This window comes from Mugil cephalus, chromosome 6 (assembly GCF_022458985.1).
Source record: "Mugil cephalus isolate CIBA_MC_2020 chromosome 6, CIBA_Mcephalus_1.1, whole genome shotgun sequence".
In the NCBI taxonomy this organism is placed as follows: domain Eukaryota; kingdom Metazoa; phylum Chordata; class Actinopteri; order Mugiliformes; family Mugilidae; genus Mugil; species Mugil cephalus.
Genome location: NC_061775.1, coordinates 20,699,348 through 20,721,291, shown reverse-complemented (window position 1 = coordinate 20,721,291; position 21,944 = coordinate 20,699,348). Strand labels below are relative to the sequence as shown.

At 39.7% G+C, this 21,944-nt stretch overlaps 1 protein-coding gene across 1 annotated transcript in view; it reads right to left on the bottom strand.

Annotated features, from left to right (window-relative positions):
- Positions 1-21,944, bottom strand: part of LOC125009606 (collagen alpha-1(XXIV) chain) — a 72,948-nt gene that overhangs the window by 14,976 nt on the left and 36,028 nt on the right. Inside the window, exons 20-40 of the mRNA XM_047587683.1 lie at positions 20,960-21,013; positions 20,817-20,870; positions 19,676-19,720; positions 19,431-19,484; positions 18,559-18,603; positions 14,882-14,935; positions 13,571-13,624; positions 12,116-12,169; positions 11,293-11,346; positions 9,240-9,293; positions 9,032-9,076; positions 7,654-7,698; positions 4,882-4,935; positions 4,139-4,192; positions 3,977-4,030; positions 3,718-3,771; positions 2,632-2,685; positions 2,290-2,397; positions 1,608-1,661; positions 1,363-1,470; positions 868-921 (exon numbers count right to left, since the gene is read on the bottom strand). Of these exons, the coding sequence (XP_047443639.1) occupies positions 868-921; positions 1,363-1,470; positions 1,608-1,661; positions 2,290-2,397; positions 2,632-2,685; positions 3,718-3,771; positions 3,977-4,030; positions 4,139-4,192; positions 4,882-4,935; positions 7,654-7,698; positions 9,032-9,076; positions 9,240-9,293; positions 11,293-11,346; positions 12,116-12,169; positions 13,571-13,624; positions 14,882-14,935; positions 18,559-18,603; positions 19,431-19,484; positions 19,676-19,720; positions 20,817-20,870; positions 20,960-21,013 (1,206 nt within the window). The remainder of the gene's footprint in view (positions 1-867; positions 922-1,362; positions 1,471-1,607; positions 1,662-2,289; positions 2,398-2,631; positions 2,686-3,717; positions 3,772-3,976; positions 4,031-4,138; positions 4,193-4,881; positions 4,936-7,653; positions 7,699-9,031; positions 9,077-9,239; positions 9,294-11,292; positions 11,347-12,115; positions 12,170-13,570; positions 13,625-14,881; positions 14,936-18,558; positions 18,604-19,430; positions 19,485-19,675; positions 19,721-20,816; positions 20,871-20,959; positions 21,014-21,944) is intronic.

Here is a 21,944-nt window from a genome sequence, read left to right as displayed (position 1 = left end):
AGAATAGAAGCTCTGACATACACACAAATACACACTCACAAAAAGGGACAAAATGAGCTGTTCAAGTTATGCAACATAAACACTGTATTGTTGGCATGACCATGCTGTGAACCTGTCTGGAATAATACATTCGTAGACTTTCAGTTCAGTTCCACCTGCTCTGTGTAGTACTAACCAAGGTTTTTATTTTGTTCCTTGGATAACACTGAAGAGTAATGGGAGCTATAAAACGTCCCCAAGTTTCACACTCAGGATTTCCATTCCACATAGTTTATGGCATAACGCTAGAGAGGAGGCTACTTAGCCATGTTGATTTGAGATCCATCTCTCCAACTTTATGAATAAGAATCGAGTCTGATCAATATACAGTCCTTTATACTCCTTAAGGTTCTCCAATTTTAGGAGAAAGTGTATTTTTACATACCTAACTAAGGCCCTCTTCTGAACTGATATGAACAGGTATCCAGAGTGACACGATGATTGAACACGTGACGATTAAAAGTGGCTTGTTTTAAGTACAGGTGTGAACGAACCTAGAACACATGAGGAGACGTTTGAAATCCAATCACTTGTATCCCATTTGGGGGTGACCACTTGTGACCACTTCATTTAGCAGTGTGAACACACAATGTGTTGACAGACCACTCAGTCAGCTCACATCCTCTACATAAGCCTCATTTATTCAGAAAACACACACACACACACACACTATTATTGCAGCCGCTGGCATAATATTCTACTGCAAGTCAGAAACTTCCCAAGTTGTAGCTTGAGCCGCATGTGGACAGGTATTTTATGCTGTGTGTTTATGCCATGCCATGTAGTCCAAATAAATTGCAAATTGCCACCATGAAACCAGAAACTCACTGGGTATCCTGGGAGTCCTGGTTGCCCTTCCATCCCCATGACTCCAGGTTGACCCTAGAAGCAATGAAAAAAATGCACAAGCAATTAGGTGGTAAATCAGTCCTGGTGCTTTAGGCACCTTTTCTCATTGGTTCAGATACATATAACCTCGGTTTCAAACAGGAACACCAAGCGTGATGAAAGTTGTTTCATGACATCGATATAATCCTTTGTCCACGACTATAACAGCCATTAAGCTGCCTTTCTATGTACTTGTTGGCTTTCACTTCTCTGGACTTGGCCACTCTCAGAACTAGAAGTCGATAATAATTTGCTTCAGTTTTAAAGTTTCAAGACTTAAGAACTAAATCTGATTTGACTGTGTCCATGTTTCAGTTACCAATTACAACACAGAAATCATTGAGTCTTTGACAACAATCATCTTTGTCTTTGCGTTTTCATTTGATTCAGGGACAAGACTATGAGAGAGGAACAACATATAGAATGAGAACTAACAGGTGTGCCTCGAGTTCCTCTGGCGCCTTTCAGCCCCACTTCGCCCGGTAGGCCAATGTCTCCTCTTGCGCCAGTCTCACCAGCAACACCTGGAGGACCCCTCTCTCCCTGAAAAGATTGAACATCATTTCTATTGAACAGTTCTTCAGGAGGAAAAAAACAAATAATAATAATTTGTCTTTAATATTTTTTCTTAAAATGTTGAACACACTGTCCTGAAAAGTGATGATGAACAAGGTCCTCACCTTCTTTCCATGACGTCCTCTATTCCCTGGAGGGCCCAGTTTTCCTTCTGGCCCCTGAACAACAAAACAAAACAAGACAAGACACATGTATTTTATACTGAAAGGATTTGATTACTGTAACTGTAAAGTGCTGAATTTTGAATCCTGATTCTGTCGCTGACTTTCTCGCATTCTTAAGTTTCCTGCTGAGGACTTCATAACACGAACCGGCAGATCCTGACACTGCAAGATCTTTTCCGGGCCTTATCAGTTGGCCCATTTGTACTGCGATGTTAACAGCTCATAGGTCTTTAATGTTGTTCAAAATTTACTCACATTTATCAGCGTAAACCTTTTGGACAACTGGACTAAACAACTCTGCACACTCAGAGCTCTCTATCTGTGCCCTGAAGTGTCTCTCTTTCGTGACACCAGTGACCTTCTAGCTGCTCTTCACACAAGCCTAGACCTGAATCTGTATCCCAAAACAAAAAAGTACTTAGAAAACACTGAACACTGACAGCCATTGGGCAGTACTAAGCATCCAAAATCTATGACAAGGTACCTTTTACTGACCCCATAAAGAGTATTTGTTGAAGAGAAGGCTGACCCCTACTGGGATACATGGGTATTTAAAATTGTAAACTAGACAGTAAGAAATCATCAACATGAGACTGTTTTGTTATCTGGCAAACAAACTTACACGGAAGCCCTGTTTTCCAGGTTCTCCAGGAGGTCCTGGGGGCCCAGGGTCTCCTTCTTTCCCTTTGTCCCCAGGCTCCCCAAATGGGCCACGCTCACCAGGTTCGCCCTGACAGTGTGATAGGGACACAAACAAAATGTGTCACACTATTCAAAATATAGTAAGAGCTTGATTTTTACTTCTTTTATATATTAGAATGTGAATTAGACTCAGGTGTAGTGTAAAAGAGAGTGCGATGTGTGAGTGTTGTGGAAAGATTCCTTTCATGATTTAGGTTAACGTTTTGTTAAAAAGGCATATGAATAAGTTAACAAAAAGCTACAAGCTGTGTTTTCTGTTCACCTTAGCTCCGTCTTTCCCCTGAGGGCCATCTTCACCAGGAGGACCAGGAGGACCCTATTAACACAATTTACAACAAAATGTCTTCACTGAGAAAGTTTGTAGAAAGTGACAAACTGTTCACACCTTCTTTGTTGATATCACTGTATGAAAACCTAACACATGACTGAGGAGCCATGTGTCACTATCCTCTGTGGTTCAAAGCTAACCACATATATATATGGCTGCATGTGGTCAGAAGAGAGCTCTGTTGCACCTGTGCATTAGCAGTCAGTTAAAAATAGCATTTCAGATCCACCTAGATCGTAAAGACTGTTGTGAATAAATCATGTGCTGTTCAAAATAATATTCATGTATAAGCCCATCATCTCTCCTCACAATGGCATTTGACACTTAGTTGATTGACGGACGGCCAGTCTGAGATCTCCAAACACATGTGCAGTCTAACAAACTGCTGAAAAACAAATGTATTGAATCGCTTTGTGCCACGGGGGTTCATGTAGTTATGCAAGGTGTGCTAAATTTGTAATAAATACACTGCTAACAAGTGGTTTAGAAGAGTAATTAACAAAAGCTTCAATACTGGCTGAAAAAACACCAAAAAAAGACCAATTGTTGTATGGAAAACAATCTTGTAACACTATCTCAAACTAAATGTATGTATTGAGAAACTTGAAAGATGAACTTTGAACTTTCTTAGTGACCAAAACAAGACTCTTTCTTCAGAGTATTAATGAGACTATACATGCAGTCAGAGAGATGAATTTCACATCTGATCCATTTTTTTCCTTTTCCAGAATTCCTTGGAAAGCCTTGGTTATCCAGTCAGATGAAGCAAGTACAAAATGCACTGTGTCTGTGTAACCTTGTTAAATAATGATCCATCTAATTCTGTAGAAAGATGAGACTCTAGCAGTCCAAGGTCTGTTTGTTTAGTCCATCCAGCAAAAACAAATTCATCCTTCTTTTTTTCTGGTAAATGGATTCAGCATCATTCTGAAGAATGAGGGGGAGTATAAGTAACAACTGGGATAGGTCTACCCAAACACAGGAAAGGAAGGAATTAGTGGATTGTTTGCTGTCACTCACTCGAATTCCGTCCTGTCCTTGCTCCCCTTCAGCCCCTGGAGGCCCAATGTCACCCTATAGGAGAGAACGCACATTAATATTGCATCCTGCATTTGACTATAGTTTAGTCTACAGTTATGTCATATACACACTGGCTGAGCAAGTCCATGGATTTCCACATCACCACAGGGTGCTAGGAACCTAACTTGATCAATATAAGTTTACTAAGGGCAAATATGGCAGAGGCTGTTTTGAGCAAATGTAGTGAGGTTGTACTGGCCTTTAACCCTGGCTCTCCGACGGCACCTGGTTCCCCCTCTACACCTGGCACACCCTACAAAGATTTGGAAGGAGCAATGAACAGGAGTAGTAACCGGGTTATCAATCTATTATCCCTTAAAGGTGAATCGTTATATAGTTCTGAATATTTAATGTGAAATACTTCAGTTCCTTGCTCCCCATCAGGTCCCGCCTCTCCAGGAGGTCCTTTGGGTCCCTGAAAGAAAAATAACCATCATATGATGTCTTGATATAAAGATACAGTGCTCTCAATATTCTCACTAGAATAGACAAAATAGACCATTCAGGCATATGATGACAAGACAAACACACAATTAAACGTTTAAATCTGTAGAAAAAAGAAAGCTGAGAGCAAAGAATGTTGGAAGGAACGGTTGAAAATAAGACTGAAGACCAGCCAAACACAAGATGAGACCCATAACATAAACTGTGCCTCTGGCATTATTGGAAGCTCTCGCCCAAATAAAAATCTGGATCTGATTGTTTTACATTCTCTATGTCCCCGAGGGGCTGGCTGGTTTCCAGGAAAATCAAGAATTTGAAGTCTAATCTAAGACAGGAGGCAAAAGGCAGGTGTGTGTGTGATGAATGTGTAGGAACAAAAGCAATACACTGACACAAATTTAAAAATAATTACTTTTACTCAAACAGACTAATTTGTGGTAAAGATGAACATTGATAATGAGCATCTTAAGTGATACTTAAATAATTCATTCCTGACAGCTTCTGTCTCATGAAACCTTTCTAAGCAGTTATGATTCTGTGTGTTCTCCCCCACCACAGGCATGGCAGATTCAAAACAGACCAGTTCTCACAATAAGAGGTTTGCTTGCAGCTTCCTGAAACGACCACAATAACACTACAGTCAGAAGGTGTCATACTTACTGGTCCACCTTGGGGCCCCCTCTCCCCTGTGCTCCCTGCCGTTCCTGGTTTACCCTGGAAACACAATCAAAAGCTTGATCATTACTAGCAGTGTAACCACAAACATGATGAGTGAGTCTAGTGTTTCAGCATTCCTTCAAACAGGACATAAAAACTCTTTGATGCAGGACCAACACGTTAGATTTTCTGCAAAGTCAGGACTCTTTGGTGTAATCCAAACAATGTGTGCTAAGTTTAGACAAGACTCCAAACAGCAGACTGACTTCACCTGGGTAAAGCTTAGGCGCAGCCTGCCAGTCGGCACACTGTGCAAATCACAACCAAGTGGCTAGGATAGTGTACAGGAACATCTGTACCCAGTATTGAACAGAAGTACCAATGGGTCACACCACAGAAGGTGGTTTAGAACAACAGAGTCAAGGCTCTGTGGGACTTCAGCATGTGGACTGACAGCTCCTGGCTAACCAACCAGACATATTGGTGGTGGACAAAGAGCAAGAGAGGGTGGTGTTAATTCATGTGGTGATGCCACCTGAGGCCAATATCAGAAAGAAGTAACATGTAAAGGCTGAGAAGTATCAAGGGTTGAAAGAGCAGCTGGAATGGATGTAGAAGGTTAGGGCGAAACGTGGTCCCCAATGGTGGTAGCAACAGTCGGGGAAGTGGCCTCCAAACTGGGAAAGTGGCTCCAACAGATCCCAGGAACAACACCTGAAGCCTCAGTCCAGAAGAGCACAGTCCTACAAACAGCTGAGATACTGTGCAGACATTCAAACTCCAAGGACACTGGTAGAAAACCCAATCTTGAGGATGACAGATACCAACCCGTGAGGGTGAAAGGGACGTTTTATATATATATATATATATATATATATATATATATATATATATATATATATATATATATATACACACACGCTTATGATGACTGAAGCTCAAACAAGTGTTGCTTCTATTCACAGACACCACACAAAAGATAAGAAATTAGTATTTAAGTGTCTCTAGCTCTTACAGGCAGATCAGAACAAAAAGGAGAAAAAACGCTGTGTAAAAACTCTATTGTCTGCTGTATTAAGCTTAATGGGTTCCAAGATCAGGGATAATATTGTTGTCACACGAGGCATGATCAGGTTTGAGGGAGATTTTATTGGACACAAGATGGCACTATGAGGCCAGAATGGACAGTGGAAAAGTTGCTGCCTTCAGCAACCAAATATGCAGTATTTACAAAACATAGAGTGGCTTTCTCTGTCTTTGATTTCAATGGGCAAGTTCTGCGTTTGTGCAGATGCTCTTCATTTAACATCAGCCAGCAACAGAGAATCAACAGCTGCTCTAAGGATTAAGATCAAAAACTCAGAAACGTACTTCAGAATAAACTAATGCAAAAGACCTCAGCGAATCACAAACAGGTCACAACTAGTCCAAGGTGCATGTTGTCATGTCCAAAGAGAGCATGGATGCACTGTAAATGTTTGTGCCTGAGAGCAAGAACACAGGCCTGCGCGTGTCTTTGTGCGTCTGTTGAGAGTAATTACCAGCAATCTTGAAACATCAAATAGTTAGCCGATACATGGTGACTGAAAGTGGAAAGAAGCTCATTTGTCAGTGGAGAACAAGACAAGCCAAACAACTGTGTGAAAGTCCAACACTGTGTAAGCATGCATGTGAGAGATCATCTGTAAATCCAGACTTAGTAGTAGAAACTACCATGGATATGCTGAAGGGATCAGCACATGAATATTGGATGACCCATGTGGATCAGCTTTTGAATCTAGGTTTAATCTGTTTTTGTTTGCATGTCGCTACCATCTGTGCAGCATCAGTTATTTTATCCATTCACTGCTCAAAAGCGTTTCACAACCACAATCCATCATATTCTTAATGGCAGAGACGGCGGAAAAACAAAACAAAAATAATTTGCAGCCAAAACAGAAAATCAAAGCTGCCAAAAGTCTGTCTATGTAGTGGCACGAAAACATGACACTGCAGTCAGGGAGAGCTGTTGTTTTTATTATTAACATCCTCATCATTATCATTATTATTATTATTATTATTATTTGCTGCTAAAAGACAAAATTTAATCTATGAGGTTATTAAAGTCTTAAGTGGACTCTGACCTATAAATCCTCTAGCCAATATCATCCACCACTACCAGCAAGATAGATGGATATTGGCACACGCATATATATTGACAAATAGGTAGACAAACATATACGTAGAAAAAAATACAGACTAAAATAATAATAATTTAATTTCTATTATCTATCCGTGTTTGAGGAACGTGGAGGACCGGAGGGTATGTCACACACAGAATGATGCACTAACTCACACCCACAGCCAATTTACAGTTTTATACCATGAAAGCATGCATCTAGAGTACACTAGCACCTCACAGAAAGGCGTAAAAAACGTGTTATGTTATTACTGACTCTAAACTCACAGTGAACTGTTTTCAAATTATACACAAAAGATTTGAGGATTTACTATGTGCTCATCAATATTAAAATCATAAACTGAATTTATTTCTCACATTAGATGAAAAAAAAGGCTCAAAGCACCACTCATTTTTTTCTTTTATGCATGACAACTTCCTCTTGGGTAACTTTATTAGTTTATATTATATATATTCAGTTGGAAAAAGGATGTGGAAATCTTTTACAAGTCTGTTTTTTGTTTGTTTGTTTGTTTTGTTTTGTTTTTGCATGCCAAAGTGATGCTTTTTGGTGAAACAAAGTTGATAATTTAAACCAAAGTTTAAACATTACTCACAGGCTTTCCAGGAGGGCCTCTCTCTCCGGGACTGCCAGGCTTGCCCTTGAAAGAGAAAAAACAGTTCTTCAATAACCAACACGCAAACCAACCCAACTTATTTACATATTTATGAGGAGAATACTGAACACACAATACTCCTCTACTCCTGATAACAATGATGGTAACAAATATGTGTATTGTCTGAGATGATTACAACACGCAACCATTATAAATGTTAATAGAAAGGCTAATTTTGCATCTAGTGATACAGTATTAGAGAACACATGCTGTACGTGACAAAAGGCAGGGTGCAGATCTATGAGATCAATATTATGTAATAAACTCATAGTTTGAGTGATTGCAATTCAGTTTAAAAAGGTTCAATGTATTGGTTACAAATTACTGAAGTTAAGTCAAATCACACTGATTGACATAACCATGGCACCAACGACTGACATGCAATAGATGCACTAACAAGGACTTTCAATGAGTGCATTCACCAGACTTGGGGAGTATTTTCATCTCATGTTTTGTAGGTGTCACTTTAATTTGTCAGTCAAGAATAGTAAGAATAACTTTGTGGAGTTTTGTGGATTAGTTACGATTAGACTGTTTGTTAGCAACACTGAGCCAGGAGAAAACATTACACAGCCAAATCAATGCTTTAACAATCGATTTCAAAATATAAAAAAGTGGCAGTTAAATAGTATCCCTTACATAACAAGACATTTTTAAATCTTCACATTACAACACCAGGGTACATCAATAGCACATGTCCTTTTCCTTCAACCAGTCAACTAGTCAACCTAACTTGGCATCACATAAACACAACAGCACACAGTTAAATTCACATTACAGCCCCCAAAATGATTGCGTCTAGAGAGGTGATGCCAAACCCTCTCAATTAAAACACATCTGCAGACTCCATTTCACTCAGCTATGTCAGTTAAACACTTGCATCCTGCTATTCCTTATTTAGCTCTGGTTTCCTTTCCTTTCCTTCAGTAATCCTTACGGATGCATTTGCATTGCTTGCGTTTGGGTTTAACCTGAAACGGAAGATAAAGGCCTCTGGTGCAAATAAAAACTGATTAAAGACCAAGCTTTTACAGAGGCCAGAGGGTTGCTGGCATGATGTTTGAAATCACATGCGGGAATTACTTTTCCATGAAGTGAAAGCGATGCATGTTCAAAGTGGATATATGTACTTGTTAACGTCCTGCAGCTGGATGATGCCTTTTTATGAGAGACTATTTTTGGCTTGGGATAAATGAGGTTGCATATAAATGTTCCTTCGTATCAGAACCTAAAGCATTCATCCAGAACAGGTATGTGTTAGACATAAAACAGTTAAAGCATCTGAATTATAAATGGGCTGTATTATAAGACTACTTACTATGAATCCTGGCTCTCCATTTAGTCCAGTCTCACCCTTATCACCCTGCAAAGAATATCAGTACATTTCAATACAGCACATTATAGAGTTGAGTAGGTAATACCATAGCTAATATACATGGAAAGGAACTTATTTCATGCAAAATGACTGTATTTATTCTATACTCATAGACACATAATATTTTCCACAAAATGATGTGAATGTTTACCTTGGTGCCCTCAGGACCTGGTTCTCCCAAAGGGCCATCTGGACCCCGCGGTCCCTGTTCAACAGCAACATAACAACACACCTCTGAACAACATAGAATGAGCAGTACATTTGTTTCATTAAATATGGCAATGAAAAACAACAAGTTAATTAGTCTGTGTCCTTTCCTGCTTGAGGATTTTTCCGTCCTGATGATGCAGTCTACCACCCCCACAGACAATCTGTGATAAAGATCTGTAAAAACTGATGCACACCCTCCCCTTTCCCTCCTCATCTACTTGTCTTCAGGGCTTTTTCATTTTCAGTCAGTGGTTTCCATCTCATCTTTCCTCTTTTATATATCTTCCTCTGATGACTGGTCAGCTCCCTCAGTCAGACCACCATGCCTCTTGTGTCACTCCGCTCCCTTTGAGCTTCCAGACAAAGAAGTCTTTATCTTTCTATTTGTTCCTTTGTCCGATTTTGATTTAAAGGTCATTGTGGCATTAACTTCTGCCATACTTTTAAGATGAACAATGCCACTGTAACTTGTGGTAACTAATAGATTTATAAGAACTTCTGGTCACCGGCTGAGAATGTTCAGTTCATCATTGGGTACGTCAGCTTTTCCAAAACTGACTCCAAAGAATGACTCTTGAAAAGGCAACATCGTGTTTGTGTGTGTATTCAATAAACAGAGTATTTCCAATAAGATGACCTTATCCACTGTACTGTGATCACTCATTTTAAATGTCAATATCAAGTATCAGCTGCATGGTCCATTTCACTCTCACCAGATGCTGGCTGTGAAAGCAATGTTGCTTCCCCCAGGACAAAAAAAGAGGGCAAAGAATCAAATCAAACAATAATTCAGGATAAAGTTGCCATTTTTATGTTGTTAAGACATTTCACTGTGAACTTGCTTCAAAATAGATCAAACCAAAACTCATCTAAAAACAATGACACTCGTGAAAGACTACACGGGTTAAATATAATCAAAGGACACGCTACCTGTCTTTCCACAATGACAACTAATGCCAGTAAATACCAGCAACACTCACACATAATTCAGCTCCAGGTCATAAATCTGGTGTTGTATTTGGAACTTAATCTCTTTATGAATAAAACAGGATTAGGAGATACGCCTACCTACTTCTGACATTCCCTGCAATACCAGCTAAAATGGGATTATGAGACTTTGGTTCAAATGATTAGTTTTTGCAGTTTCCACTGGCCCATGGCAGCTCATACGCCTCGACAATCGAGGCAAAGCATGGATGAGGAACGAGGGGGGATTTAGGGATAACTACCGTATGTCTTACCTCAGCAAGAAAGGAAATGCAACCACAAACTGACACATGTGGATTACAGTAAACAACAAAGTCAGACCACATTAACTGCTGCCATGTGTTTTTTTTGTTTTTGACAAAATGTTGAGCTGGAGAAACGTAAAGTAACGGATGATAATAGGAGATGATTACAGATTAGTGATGGTGTGTGAGAAGCAGAGCAGTAGTAAGTTATTACTTGACTGACTTATTAGTGCTTCTCATCCGTTGTCTTGAATGACCTGAAATGGACACATAGACACTCAAATAGGGATCTCTGCCTGCCAGTACTGTTACTTTAACAGATTAACGTTGTATTGTATCATCAGTCAATACGAAATGGATTTCATATTTTAGCAACAAAAATCAAAACAAATCTGATGATGACAAATCTAGGGTGCTGCTGCTTTTCCATTGTCTGATTATTAATGATTAAATCATAATTATAATTAAACCTGTTATGTTCAGGTGGTGGTGTCATTCTCCTCTTAGCCACACGGTGTCCCACCAGTATCACCCCACATCATCCATTTGACATTATAAGGGATTCTTAGAGCTCATGAAACAGTTGTAACTGCATCTATAAAGAGCCTCAGGCCAAGTGGAAACACAGACATGTGTCTTTTAATTGCTTTAATCTCTGGTTTATGGGAATGGAGTCATGATGTGAAACAGACCAAAGGTCTGATAAATGAAGCCTTTGTGGGACTGGTAGAAATGATGCTCAATAGCAGAGACAGCTCTTACCATTCTACCCTTTGGCCCAGCAATGCCCGGTCCACCCCTCTGTCCCTGTGGACCCTGGGAGAAAAAAAGAAAATGAATACAAGACAGACGGCAAAAGAAAGAGGGAATCAAGATTAGGAACAGTTTGATATATCACTCTATATCAAACAGTTAGAATATTTAAACAAAACTAAGAAGGTTCTTGTTTGAATCCATCAGCCGTGATTCTAAATTGGCAGTAGGTGTGAGTGTGAATGGTTGTCTGTCTCTCTGTGTTAGGCCTGCGACTGGAGACCTGTCCTGGGTTTACCCCGCCTCCCACCCAATGATAACTGGAATAGGCTCTAGCCCCCCACAACCCTCCAGAAGATAAGCAGTAACAGATAATTAATGAATGATAAACATGGCCTAACCTCACTGTGCGTGAACACACATCATGACCAGTCATGTGACCTAAAGTACTCGAAGGATCCATCAAGAATAGAGACACACTGCTCACAGAAGTCTAGCTTAATAGAGGAAAACAGGACAACTGAATACGATGTGAGGTTTAGTGTTTACAAAAAAATCCTCTTTCTCAGTTTCAGGGCCAGTTTCAAATTAATTTTTCAATTTGTAATATCTAGCCAAGACACTGAAGATGAATGTGCATGTATGACTCATTCTAAAATGCAGAGTGAGCAAAGATTCAACAGAGAAGACAATAAAAAACGATTATCAAAGGGGTAAGTGTGTGTCTTTTCAACTCATGCTTAAACTATAGTTACAGGTCGTTTCATCTCAGTGCAAAGAAGAACTATTATTTGTTATGAACTGGTGGCAACGAGGGTACAACAACACTTACAGGTGCTCCTTGAAGGCCGATGTCCCCTGGACCTCCTGGCAACCCTGGATAACCCTTATACCAAAAATGACAAAAAAATATTGTCAATGTTTACCGCTATCTGTAACACATGAAACAAAGCAAAATGGGTTCTTTTTTTCAAATGACCAAACCATGCTGCATCAGTACTTCTGGATTTAATCGTGACTAATGTGGAACATCAGTGCAGCAGCAGTGCAAGACTGCAAGGTAAAAAAAAAAAAAAATGCAACTAGAAAGTATTTGAAGTGTCTTGTAGAGTTGTGTTTTATATTAGAATTGTGCCCCAAGCCTTCAAGAAAAAAGCTGGGTTTTGGCCACCTCTCTTTCCATTCTACTCCTATATTAGTCTATATAGGAGCCATAGCACAGTAACAAAGAAAGTCAGAAAATGCTAATCCCTGAAAACCATCTTTAAACAGAAACAGAACTTCAGGATCTGATCATTGTAATCTGTGATGCAACAGAACAAAGTATTCACATTAAACTGACACTCCTCCCTAAAGTGGCTACATTAGAGCTCTGCTTCTCTCTCTCTCTCTCTCTCTCTCTCTCTTTCAGTCAGACACACACACTGGCAGCGATTCAATCATCTTACTATTTAGCCAGCCACCAAATTAGTCATCCTCTCCTCTAGCCAGCCAATCAGTCAGCCTGCTTGCCACTCTGTCAGCCAGTTAGGTCAGGAATGAAGCCCAGATCCACAGACATGGAATTAATCCAAGGCTCTGGGACAGTGAGTGATCCAAGCCAGCCTCTCTCTAAGACTCACGCAGCACTACATCACTACAGCAGACAGCGGAAACACGGCTGAACTGGACGGCAGCATTTTTTTTTCTCCGGAGAATTAACACTGTCAAAAATGATGCTTATGCAAGCACATGTTTCACAGAAGAAAGTACAATAATATTTTAACCTATACCTATTAACTTACAAATATGCATACACAGGTAAGTTTGATACTACACTTTGTAGAGTTTGTAGGGGATATAGATACATGATCACACATGATCTTATTCATCCCGGCTCTAAGACTTGACTGATGGGCTTTTCCTGTTCCTGTTAAACATCTCAATTGATGAAACACTGAGTAATCCAAGAAAGGTTTTTGAATTCCAATTCTCAGCAACTGCGGAAAATCTAATCTGACTGAATTTTGCAAAGATTTTACAAAAGTTATAACATTCAGGAGTCTAGAGGCCTCTAGTGCCTTTGCTTTAATTTCCATGAACTAAATCATACAACTACAAATAATATCTGCAATAATACATAGCAAAAGTTGCTCAGAGGTTTACATTCATTATCCCTAGACATTAGTTTACTTAACGCCACATTCACACTCTGAATGGAAGCGTTGTAATATTGTGTATTTCTTGGGGAATTTCTTTCAGTGGACACTGTGGTGGCGCTGAGGTTTACCAACACTTCTGTGCTTACCCTCGGCCCCTTCTCCCCAGCTGGACCCGTTGGACCCGGTGGTCCCCGGTCGCCCTGGAGAAGGACAGTAAAACAGAAAGAGAGACAGAGAGCTGATCATTAAAATGTGACCTCAAACCTCCACACCGAGAAACCCAGTGCAGCTTCACATATGCTTTTTCTAATAAAAGCCAAGTAACTGGAGAGCAGCTTCTTAAATGCAGAAGGTTAGAGTGACAGCTGGCTGAGTGGAGTTTACAACAAGCAGGTACTTTGAAACCCCTTCGGTGGCGTACTGCACAGTGTGTTAAAGGCAAAGGTAACCTTGGGTGAGCAGTAAAAATGTCTATGTCTTTACTGAATCCTTCTAACAATTGTGTGACTGACGCATTAATCCTCTCTGACTGTATCGACTGAACTGTATTGGAAACACTAGAATCAGGGGATGGCACTGAATTAATATATATATAAATAATGTAAATAGAATTTGATGTTGTCAGAGTATAGCTGGAGGAGGATTTTGTTTTGTGTCATTGGCTATGGAGTTCAACGCAGCAGCCGTTGTGTCCAGTGGTTTATTCCTGCAATCAGTTGCTAGTGCTGTCCGTTTCCGCTGAGCTGCCCGGAGTGAGGCCTGAGATTCCCGCTGAACTTCAGAAGAAGTGCTGGGGTTGCCAGGCTGGAGTTGGAGCAGGATCGATGGACTGTGTGCGTGCTTGATGGGACCCAGAGGGAGTGTGTTATGAGAAGTGCTTTGGAGATCTGGTTCATAGGACCCGGTACATCTGTGCCCAGCTTCAGACTCTATGGGCGGACACACTCCAACTACTTCTTGTATATTTGTTCATAATGCTAATTCTGTATTTTTATTTATTTTGATTACACTGTTTATTTTTATTTTACTTTAATCTAATCTTATTTTATCTTTCTTGTGGTTTTTATGAGTGTTTTATGTGCAACCAAGCTACGGTGAAAAAGTAATTTCCCTCGTGGATCACTGAAGTCTGTCTAAGTCTAAGAATAAATAAAGAATTTAATCTGAGTGCATCTGCATGTGAATAAGCCGTATAATGTTTATAGAGGTTGGTCAGCTGCTTCGTTGAAATTTTCTCTTGAATTACCTACATCAGCAGAGATGTGAAGAGGGGGAGGCAGTCATGGTGCCATGATTCGACAAAATTGACATTTATGTGGACATGAGAGTTTTTGTACAGTGATGTTTTCCGGTGCCTCCGGGGCCTTAAGCCTTGACTGCTTAACACAGGTTTAATTACAGTGGTGCAGCAGCTGATGATGTTTGACAGCCTAATGATGGAGAAACACACTCCTTACCTTTTCACCAGGAACTCCAATCACCCCACCTATTCCAATCAGGCCTACCGGACCCTGAAGAGGAAAGGAAGTATTTAGTAAGACCTGATCTTCATCATCACTAAGTTACTTCTGCACCTGCCATGACACCTGGAATGTAAGAAAGAGGTCACACTCCACTATGTAACGCGCACATAAAAAGAAAGGAGGAGATTCTGACTTGAGGAGAAACGTGTAGAGATTCACATGTTGATTTTCATTTCCAAAAGTATTTTTTCTATATTTCACTGTCATAAAATGTATATAATGATTTTATACTTACCTAAGAGTAAGACAAAGAAAAACATTTGTCAGTATACTAATACTGATTCCTGATATTTTTTCAAGCTCATATGGAATTGAACCAAGAAAAGGTTGCAAATTGCTGAACTGAACAACTGTCAGTCAATAAAGAGGAATAGTATATTTATAGACTCACTTCACAGCACACATACTGTAGTACTTCAGTCTCTTCTAGTAATTACAGATGCTGCCAGGAGGAAGGTAATAATGGGAAAGAGTCACATGGTAATGGTTTAGATGTAGATGGGACGTTGGCAAGAATTGTATTGATAATTGGATAACTGGTCCAATGTGACCTGAAACTGGCATGACTGTTTTATCATCCAAATCCAAGTTTTAATTCTGCATTAATAGCATAGCATTAGCATAGATACCATAGCATAGATAGTATTAGCATGAGACAGAGCTTTTACCTGCTGCCACAACTTAGCCTCTAATATAACATCACAGAAAGCTACAAAATCAACCTCAGGATATATGCAGGAATCCTAAAGTTAATTTCAATACGTTTTAAGACTTTTTTAACACCTCCCAAAAAACCTTAAGACCTCATTGCCACTTCAAGCTGTCAGCAAAACTTTAACTTACTAAACAGTTGTAGTTTGCAATTAAATCTTTGAAGTACAAACATACAACTGAACGATGAGATGGAATACAGCTCAAAAGAATTAATTAATCTTGGCAGTAGTCTGCTTAACTCCATCTAACCCTTGGCTAATTAAAAAAAAAAAAAAGCAAAAAGTACAGTAGAGGCATGCATCCACTTCCTCAATACAGTTTAAATGCTTGATTTGTATAAAAACTGATACACCACCTCAAACCTAGTGATAAGCTAAAGAATCAACAACGGTTGTACTTGGCTATTAACACCTTCATGTCTGCTGGTTGGAGATTTTAACATAGAGATCTATGAGGACTGACTTACGTTTGAAGCCAGTCTCAAGTTTCCCAAAGAGAAGCTGCAGTTTTTGGTACTCCCAGGTAAACTCCATTATCACTCCTGTTGCCAAGTAAGTCACAACCAGCCCAGACACCTCAGAACTTGTGGAATATTGAATATCCCATTTGGACATTACTCACCTCCTACACAGAGTACTTGAACAAAAATATATTCAATGACGTAGGTCTCTTTTGCTGAAGACTATCGAGCCAACAAGTGATGGTAGGTGTTGAACATATACTTGGCCCATGTATGTAAATGTGACTCTAACTTGGAGACGTCTGAGATCCACTCCTGCTGCCAGAGGACTACTTGTGGGAAAAACACTCGCTAATGTAAATGTGGGAGTTATCAGAAGAGCTTAACCACTACCAGATCAGTCATCTGGGATCGAGGCTGTGGTTTGGACCAGTGCCAGCTCCTTCACCGGACAGTCTGGAGTTCAGGACCAACAGCAAGATGCTGCAGTAGTATTTTCTGCAGTACTAAATGCACTAAGCTCCCAGGATGCTGAACCTAAGTGTAAAAATTCATATGACTGACTGAGTGCAGACCACAGTGGTCAACCACTAAATCCAATGTGGTCAGGGTGCTGCCATCTTGGTTGTGTGGGCCAAATTCCAGTGTTGCATTTTGATATATTGACTTTTATTATAGATAACAGGTTATAAGACTACTTTTACATCTACTATTTAGTACAGATTCTTATTTACGTTTATTTTTCTCTACTCTTCCCAGTATCTAAAGAAAGAGAGCGAACACAAGAGCGAACGTGAGACAATGTCAAAGACAAGAAACAGACCACTAAGATAAACACTACGAGACCTTGTTCCATTTGCCATTTCCAGCCCAGCTACAAAGCCGACAGCCTGAAAGTGCTACTCATGTATCATCACCTTAAAGAGTATTATCCTGCTGAATTTAAGTAAAGCAGTTGTGTGTAAAGCAGTGGAAGGATGCAGCCTGCAGACATGGGAACAGGAGCTCTAAATTGACCTCAAATCCCTTAATTGGGAAATCAAGTGGTAACCCTGTATAGTTTAACAGGGGGAATGGTTTTAAAGGGTTTTCCACATGACAGGGTCTTGACATGGGAGCTTTAACAGTAATGTTTTGAAGGTGGTCTTGGATCTCAGCCAGAGGTCGGGTTGGAAAACTATTAACCATTAACCTTAATGTCATGGAGGAAACACAGCCCAGGTCACATGTTGTTAAGAGGTTCTCCCTTATATGTACGTGTAATTGCACAGCATATAGACACGTGAATTTCATTTAAAGCCCACCTGTAGGTGACTTTGGTCACCAGGGACCGATAAGTGTTTTATTAGACGTGGACTGCAGGGTGCTACAAAAATGGAACACTCAGCAGCTAATTCAATCAGCTAAAATACACAATGCTCCTAAAAACCTCCAGTAAAATTTGAGTTGGAACAGTTTATGAGAGACCTCATGGTGACACACGGGCACTAGGTGAAGACAGGTGGAGAAAGTCCTCATTGCATCAAAACCATGTAAACTGTGATTCTCAGTTTCTTACACATTTAATTTATCTAGAGAGTGATGTAATGGTATTTATTAGAACCTCCATATGTTTAGAGTTTTTTTTTTTCTGTGCACAGCCCCATGGTTCCTGTTTGGCTTCAAAGGCCTCTCTACTCAGTAACTGCTTAATGCCTCTCATATGTGCACTGCGGCAACACAGTACAACACGGCCCACTTCGTTGCCTCTACTATGCACAGAATGCAAATATTAACATTAAGGGGCCTCCGGGAAGCACAGACCTACTTTGGATCTTCACAGCAGTTGTGTACATCTAAGGGTTTAACAAAGGTGAAATTCAAATGACATTCAAACATATCTTTATGGTGAATGTGTTGATTATAAAGCTTTTACCCAAACATACAACAGACAATATAACAGTAATGATTGTTTTGGGACACTTGCAAAATGGACAAAAAACTGCATCTTTGTGGATCACCACCTCCCATCAAGTGACAATATGTAATGTGAGCATGAGTTCTTGGAAACAACAGACATCTAACAAACTTTCTCTAGTGTTTGACAGATATTGGGCCAAAAAGAGGTAACATCCACAAATCCCTGATTTGTGTTGCTTCGGTTCTACAGTGGTCTTCTGATAATGTTGAGAAGAGGATCCAAATGTTTCTTAGGATTAAAAGTGGGTCAGGAAAAAAAAACGAGCAGAGAGTGCTACTGTAACTTCCTCCACAACTGCCACACTTGAACAATTCTGGTAAACGCATCTTTATCTTAATGTGTTATCAGTAATAAAAGCTGACAACCCAGGCCCAGACTCAACACTGACACTGTTAAACAGGGCTTTAATGAAAAGCTACTAAGCCCACACCATTATGGCTGTTGGTTGATGTTATTACAAGTGTGAAAGCAACTTACTTGTGGTCCAATTTTTCCAACATTTCCCATGTCGCCTTTCTCTCCCTGCAAGCAGTAAACATCAAACAGTATGCTGGTTAGCTTCCTGTAATTAAATAGATCTCAACCACCACCCTGCCCTGCTACTCAGGATATTAAGTATAAAAAGGAACACACACACACAGACTGCATGGGAATGTGGATAACGTTGTGGTTTGCCATCATGTATGATGATGGAGCTGGAAGAAATAATATCCTCCCTTAATTAAGAGCGTGTTTACAACACATTAAGTCCAGGCAACAGTGGCAAACACCAAGACAATGGCGCTCAGATGTAAGCACTAGAATAATGAAATCCAGAAACACGTGACATGATGATTATGGCACTGTGGCAGGTTTGAAATCTTATCACAGCCAATAAGACGAGAATAAAACAAGCAACGAGTGCTAAAGAAAACACACTGACTGAAGATGAAGGTATTCAGTAATGTACACTGTTTATAGTAGTTTATTCTATTTTGCTATTGAAGCAGCGCAAAAAAAGAGCAGAAGTCTTAGTGCCTTTTTGTCACATTTTTCTCAATTTCTTCTACTGATTTTGATCAAAATGTCCAAATAGCTGGCCAATAGTCCTACTCTAGACAGTAATAAAAACACAAAATATGTCAGAAAAACGTTAATGTAAGTTTACCAGTGACAGCATTGACACTTCTATTCATAAATAATCTGTGTAAAAAATTATCTAACTTGTTCTTTCTACTGAATACAACTTAAGACATGCAGATATACAAAAATTATCACTGCCACAAATGTGTATATCTATAAATCTAGCAATACTGTAGTCACAGCAAAGCACTAACACAACAGTTAATACATATTGAAGGTGAACCCACCTCTAAACCCTCAGGGCCAGGTTCACCTATGTAGCCTTTCCTTCCAGATCTTCCCTACAAAGAAATGCGGAGAGACACGTGCACACACTTACAAGTACTGATCAAAAGATAGCAAAGCTCTTAACGTGCATATTGCAACAAATCACAGCTACTTCCTAATACAACATCCAATCAAATTGCTTCATTCTGACCACCTGCAACTGTGAGTCTTTTTATGTGTGCATATTCAAATTGTGAGTTCTTACAGTGGGTCCAATGCTGCCGGGTGGGCCGAGAGGTCCTTCATCACCCTGAGGAAACATAGCATAGTTTACTGAAACACAAATACTCAACATACACTCATGCAACAAAAGCCTTCTGTCAAGTAAATATGAGGGGCACAACGAACATGAACAACAGATGCATACATGAAAATGTTGATCTTGAAAAAGCTCATTGTTTACAGAGACCATACATTTACAAACAGTAATTCCTGCCTCTTCCTGACATGAATTTTCAACAACACAGAACAGAAGCAGTTAGACTGAATTCATTCACTACGAAGTGCAAATTGAGCTTAACTAATGTGATTAAAAAATGCATTTATTATCTGACAATTTAACTTCTTACACATCTAATGTTTAAGGATTAAAAGGGGCACCTGGTAGCTTTAGCTTAACGATGAGAAAAATACTGATTACATAATAACTACAGCATACCTGGTTCTAGTCTAACCAAGGGTCCTAAACTAAAGTGAAACAATTTCAAAGCTCTGCCTGTAAAGTATATTCTACAATAAACATATTAATTTCGTTTAAGAATATATAATTTACTCGACTCAAACAAAGAACCCTTGGCCAAAGTAATGATAAAAATTGACGTAAAAGTCTAATAAAATTAAATAAATAAACAAAATAGAAGAAAATAAATGAAGGTGCTTCATTACATTCCATCTATTTGCTTTGGGGTATTAAGATTTGTCCCTGTACTCTGATGTGACTCAAGTATGTGTCAGTTCACGAGGCAGCTCCACACCTTTGTGAATGGGTGCCAGGTTTTTGCTGTAATGTTCAACACAGTAGAAAACTGTATGTATTGTACACCATCTAAAGGCTTTGGTTCTTCTTTCCAGAGCTGGAAAAATATCAGTCCTGTTTCTTTAAGTGCTCAGTGGTGAATCATCACTTCACCTGGTGGAACGTGCCTCAAGAGATATCATAGAGGAAAAAAAAACTCCAACTTGGATCTGAGCTGCAACAGTTTGAAATATGACTTGATGCTACCTGAGAAGCACGAGGCAATGTGTTGACAGATCTTGATCAAATGAAGACACATTTTCCACCTCTACGTATCAGTGACTCAAAAACCTGAGCACACATGTTGAAATTAGGTGTTAAACTGCCTCACCTGTATTCCTTTTGGACCTGGTGGGCCTTGGGGACCTCTTGCACCAAGCAAACCCTGAAATGCAATCATATGCGTGAATTCAGCTGGATGCACAGGAGGAGTGGAAGAGTGCATGGACAGAAAGGGAGACAAAGAAGAATTACCTTTGGTCCAGGTGGACCATTGGGCCCTGGCACTCCAATGTCTCCAGGAAATCCCTTAAGAAAAAAGGAGAGAGATACTATTATTACAATGAATATATATGTATGGTTACTGTGCCACCAGAGATGCATAATACCAAAGATTAATCCAACTCATTGCACCTCTAGGTTTAACACACTACATTTTACATACCAGTTATGGCTGCACTAGGTCTGACAGTTGTGGTTCTACTTATGTGCTGATGTACTACAGCAACGCCTCCTTGCAACTAACTGCAGGTGTCCTGCATAAATCTGCATCAGACAGACAGAGGGGCAGTGCCTTCCTTGAGTGTAGGCGGGCCAATAGAAAATTTATGTAAAAACAGTGATGATTGCTACTGCTGAATACTTCCAGGCATACCTGCGATGACACAATCACTCATTTGACAAGATATACCTGCTAGCAGTGGCCTATGTGACCTTCACTCATGTAGCACTCCTGAATGCAGCATGTCTTTGACAATTTCCATGCTTGTCACATGCTGCGCAGCATCAACAATGACCTTTTGAGAAAAGGTGAAGTATCGTACAACCATAACACAGGCTGCTTGAGGAATGTTCAAGAAACAGAAAAACAAATGTCCAAATGTTGTTTTAATGCTGTGAACGAAAGTTGACTGGTGTCTTGAATGCTTGCAATCAAATAACCCTTGCATAACTTAAGAGCGAATAACTAAAGTGCAAGGCAGGGATCAGAATCAAATATATTATCTGATCTTATTGTGCTAGAACGTGGAAGGCTCAGTAGTCACCACTGCAGGGATGACTGATGACATAAGAGCATAAGGGCAATAAAGTTATGTATGAAATCTCTGAGTATTTCCCATAATAACATCATCTTAAATGTCAAAGATCACCTAAAACTTAGTGTCCAAGACATGAGGTCATAGATAAAAGTGAAGTAGTAACAGCAGAAAAATCACACAATCGCGCATTCATTACTAAT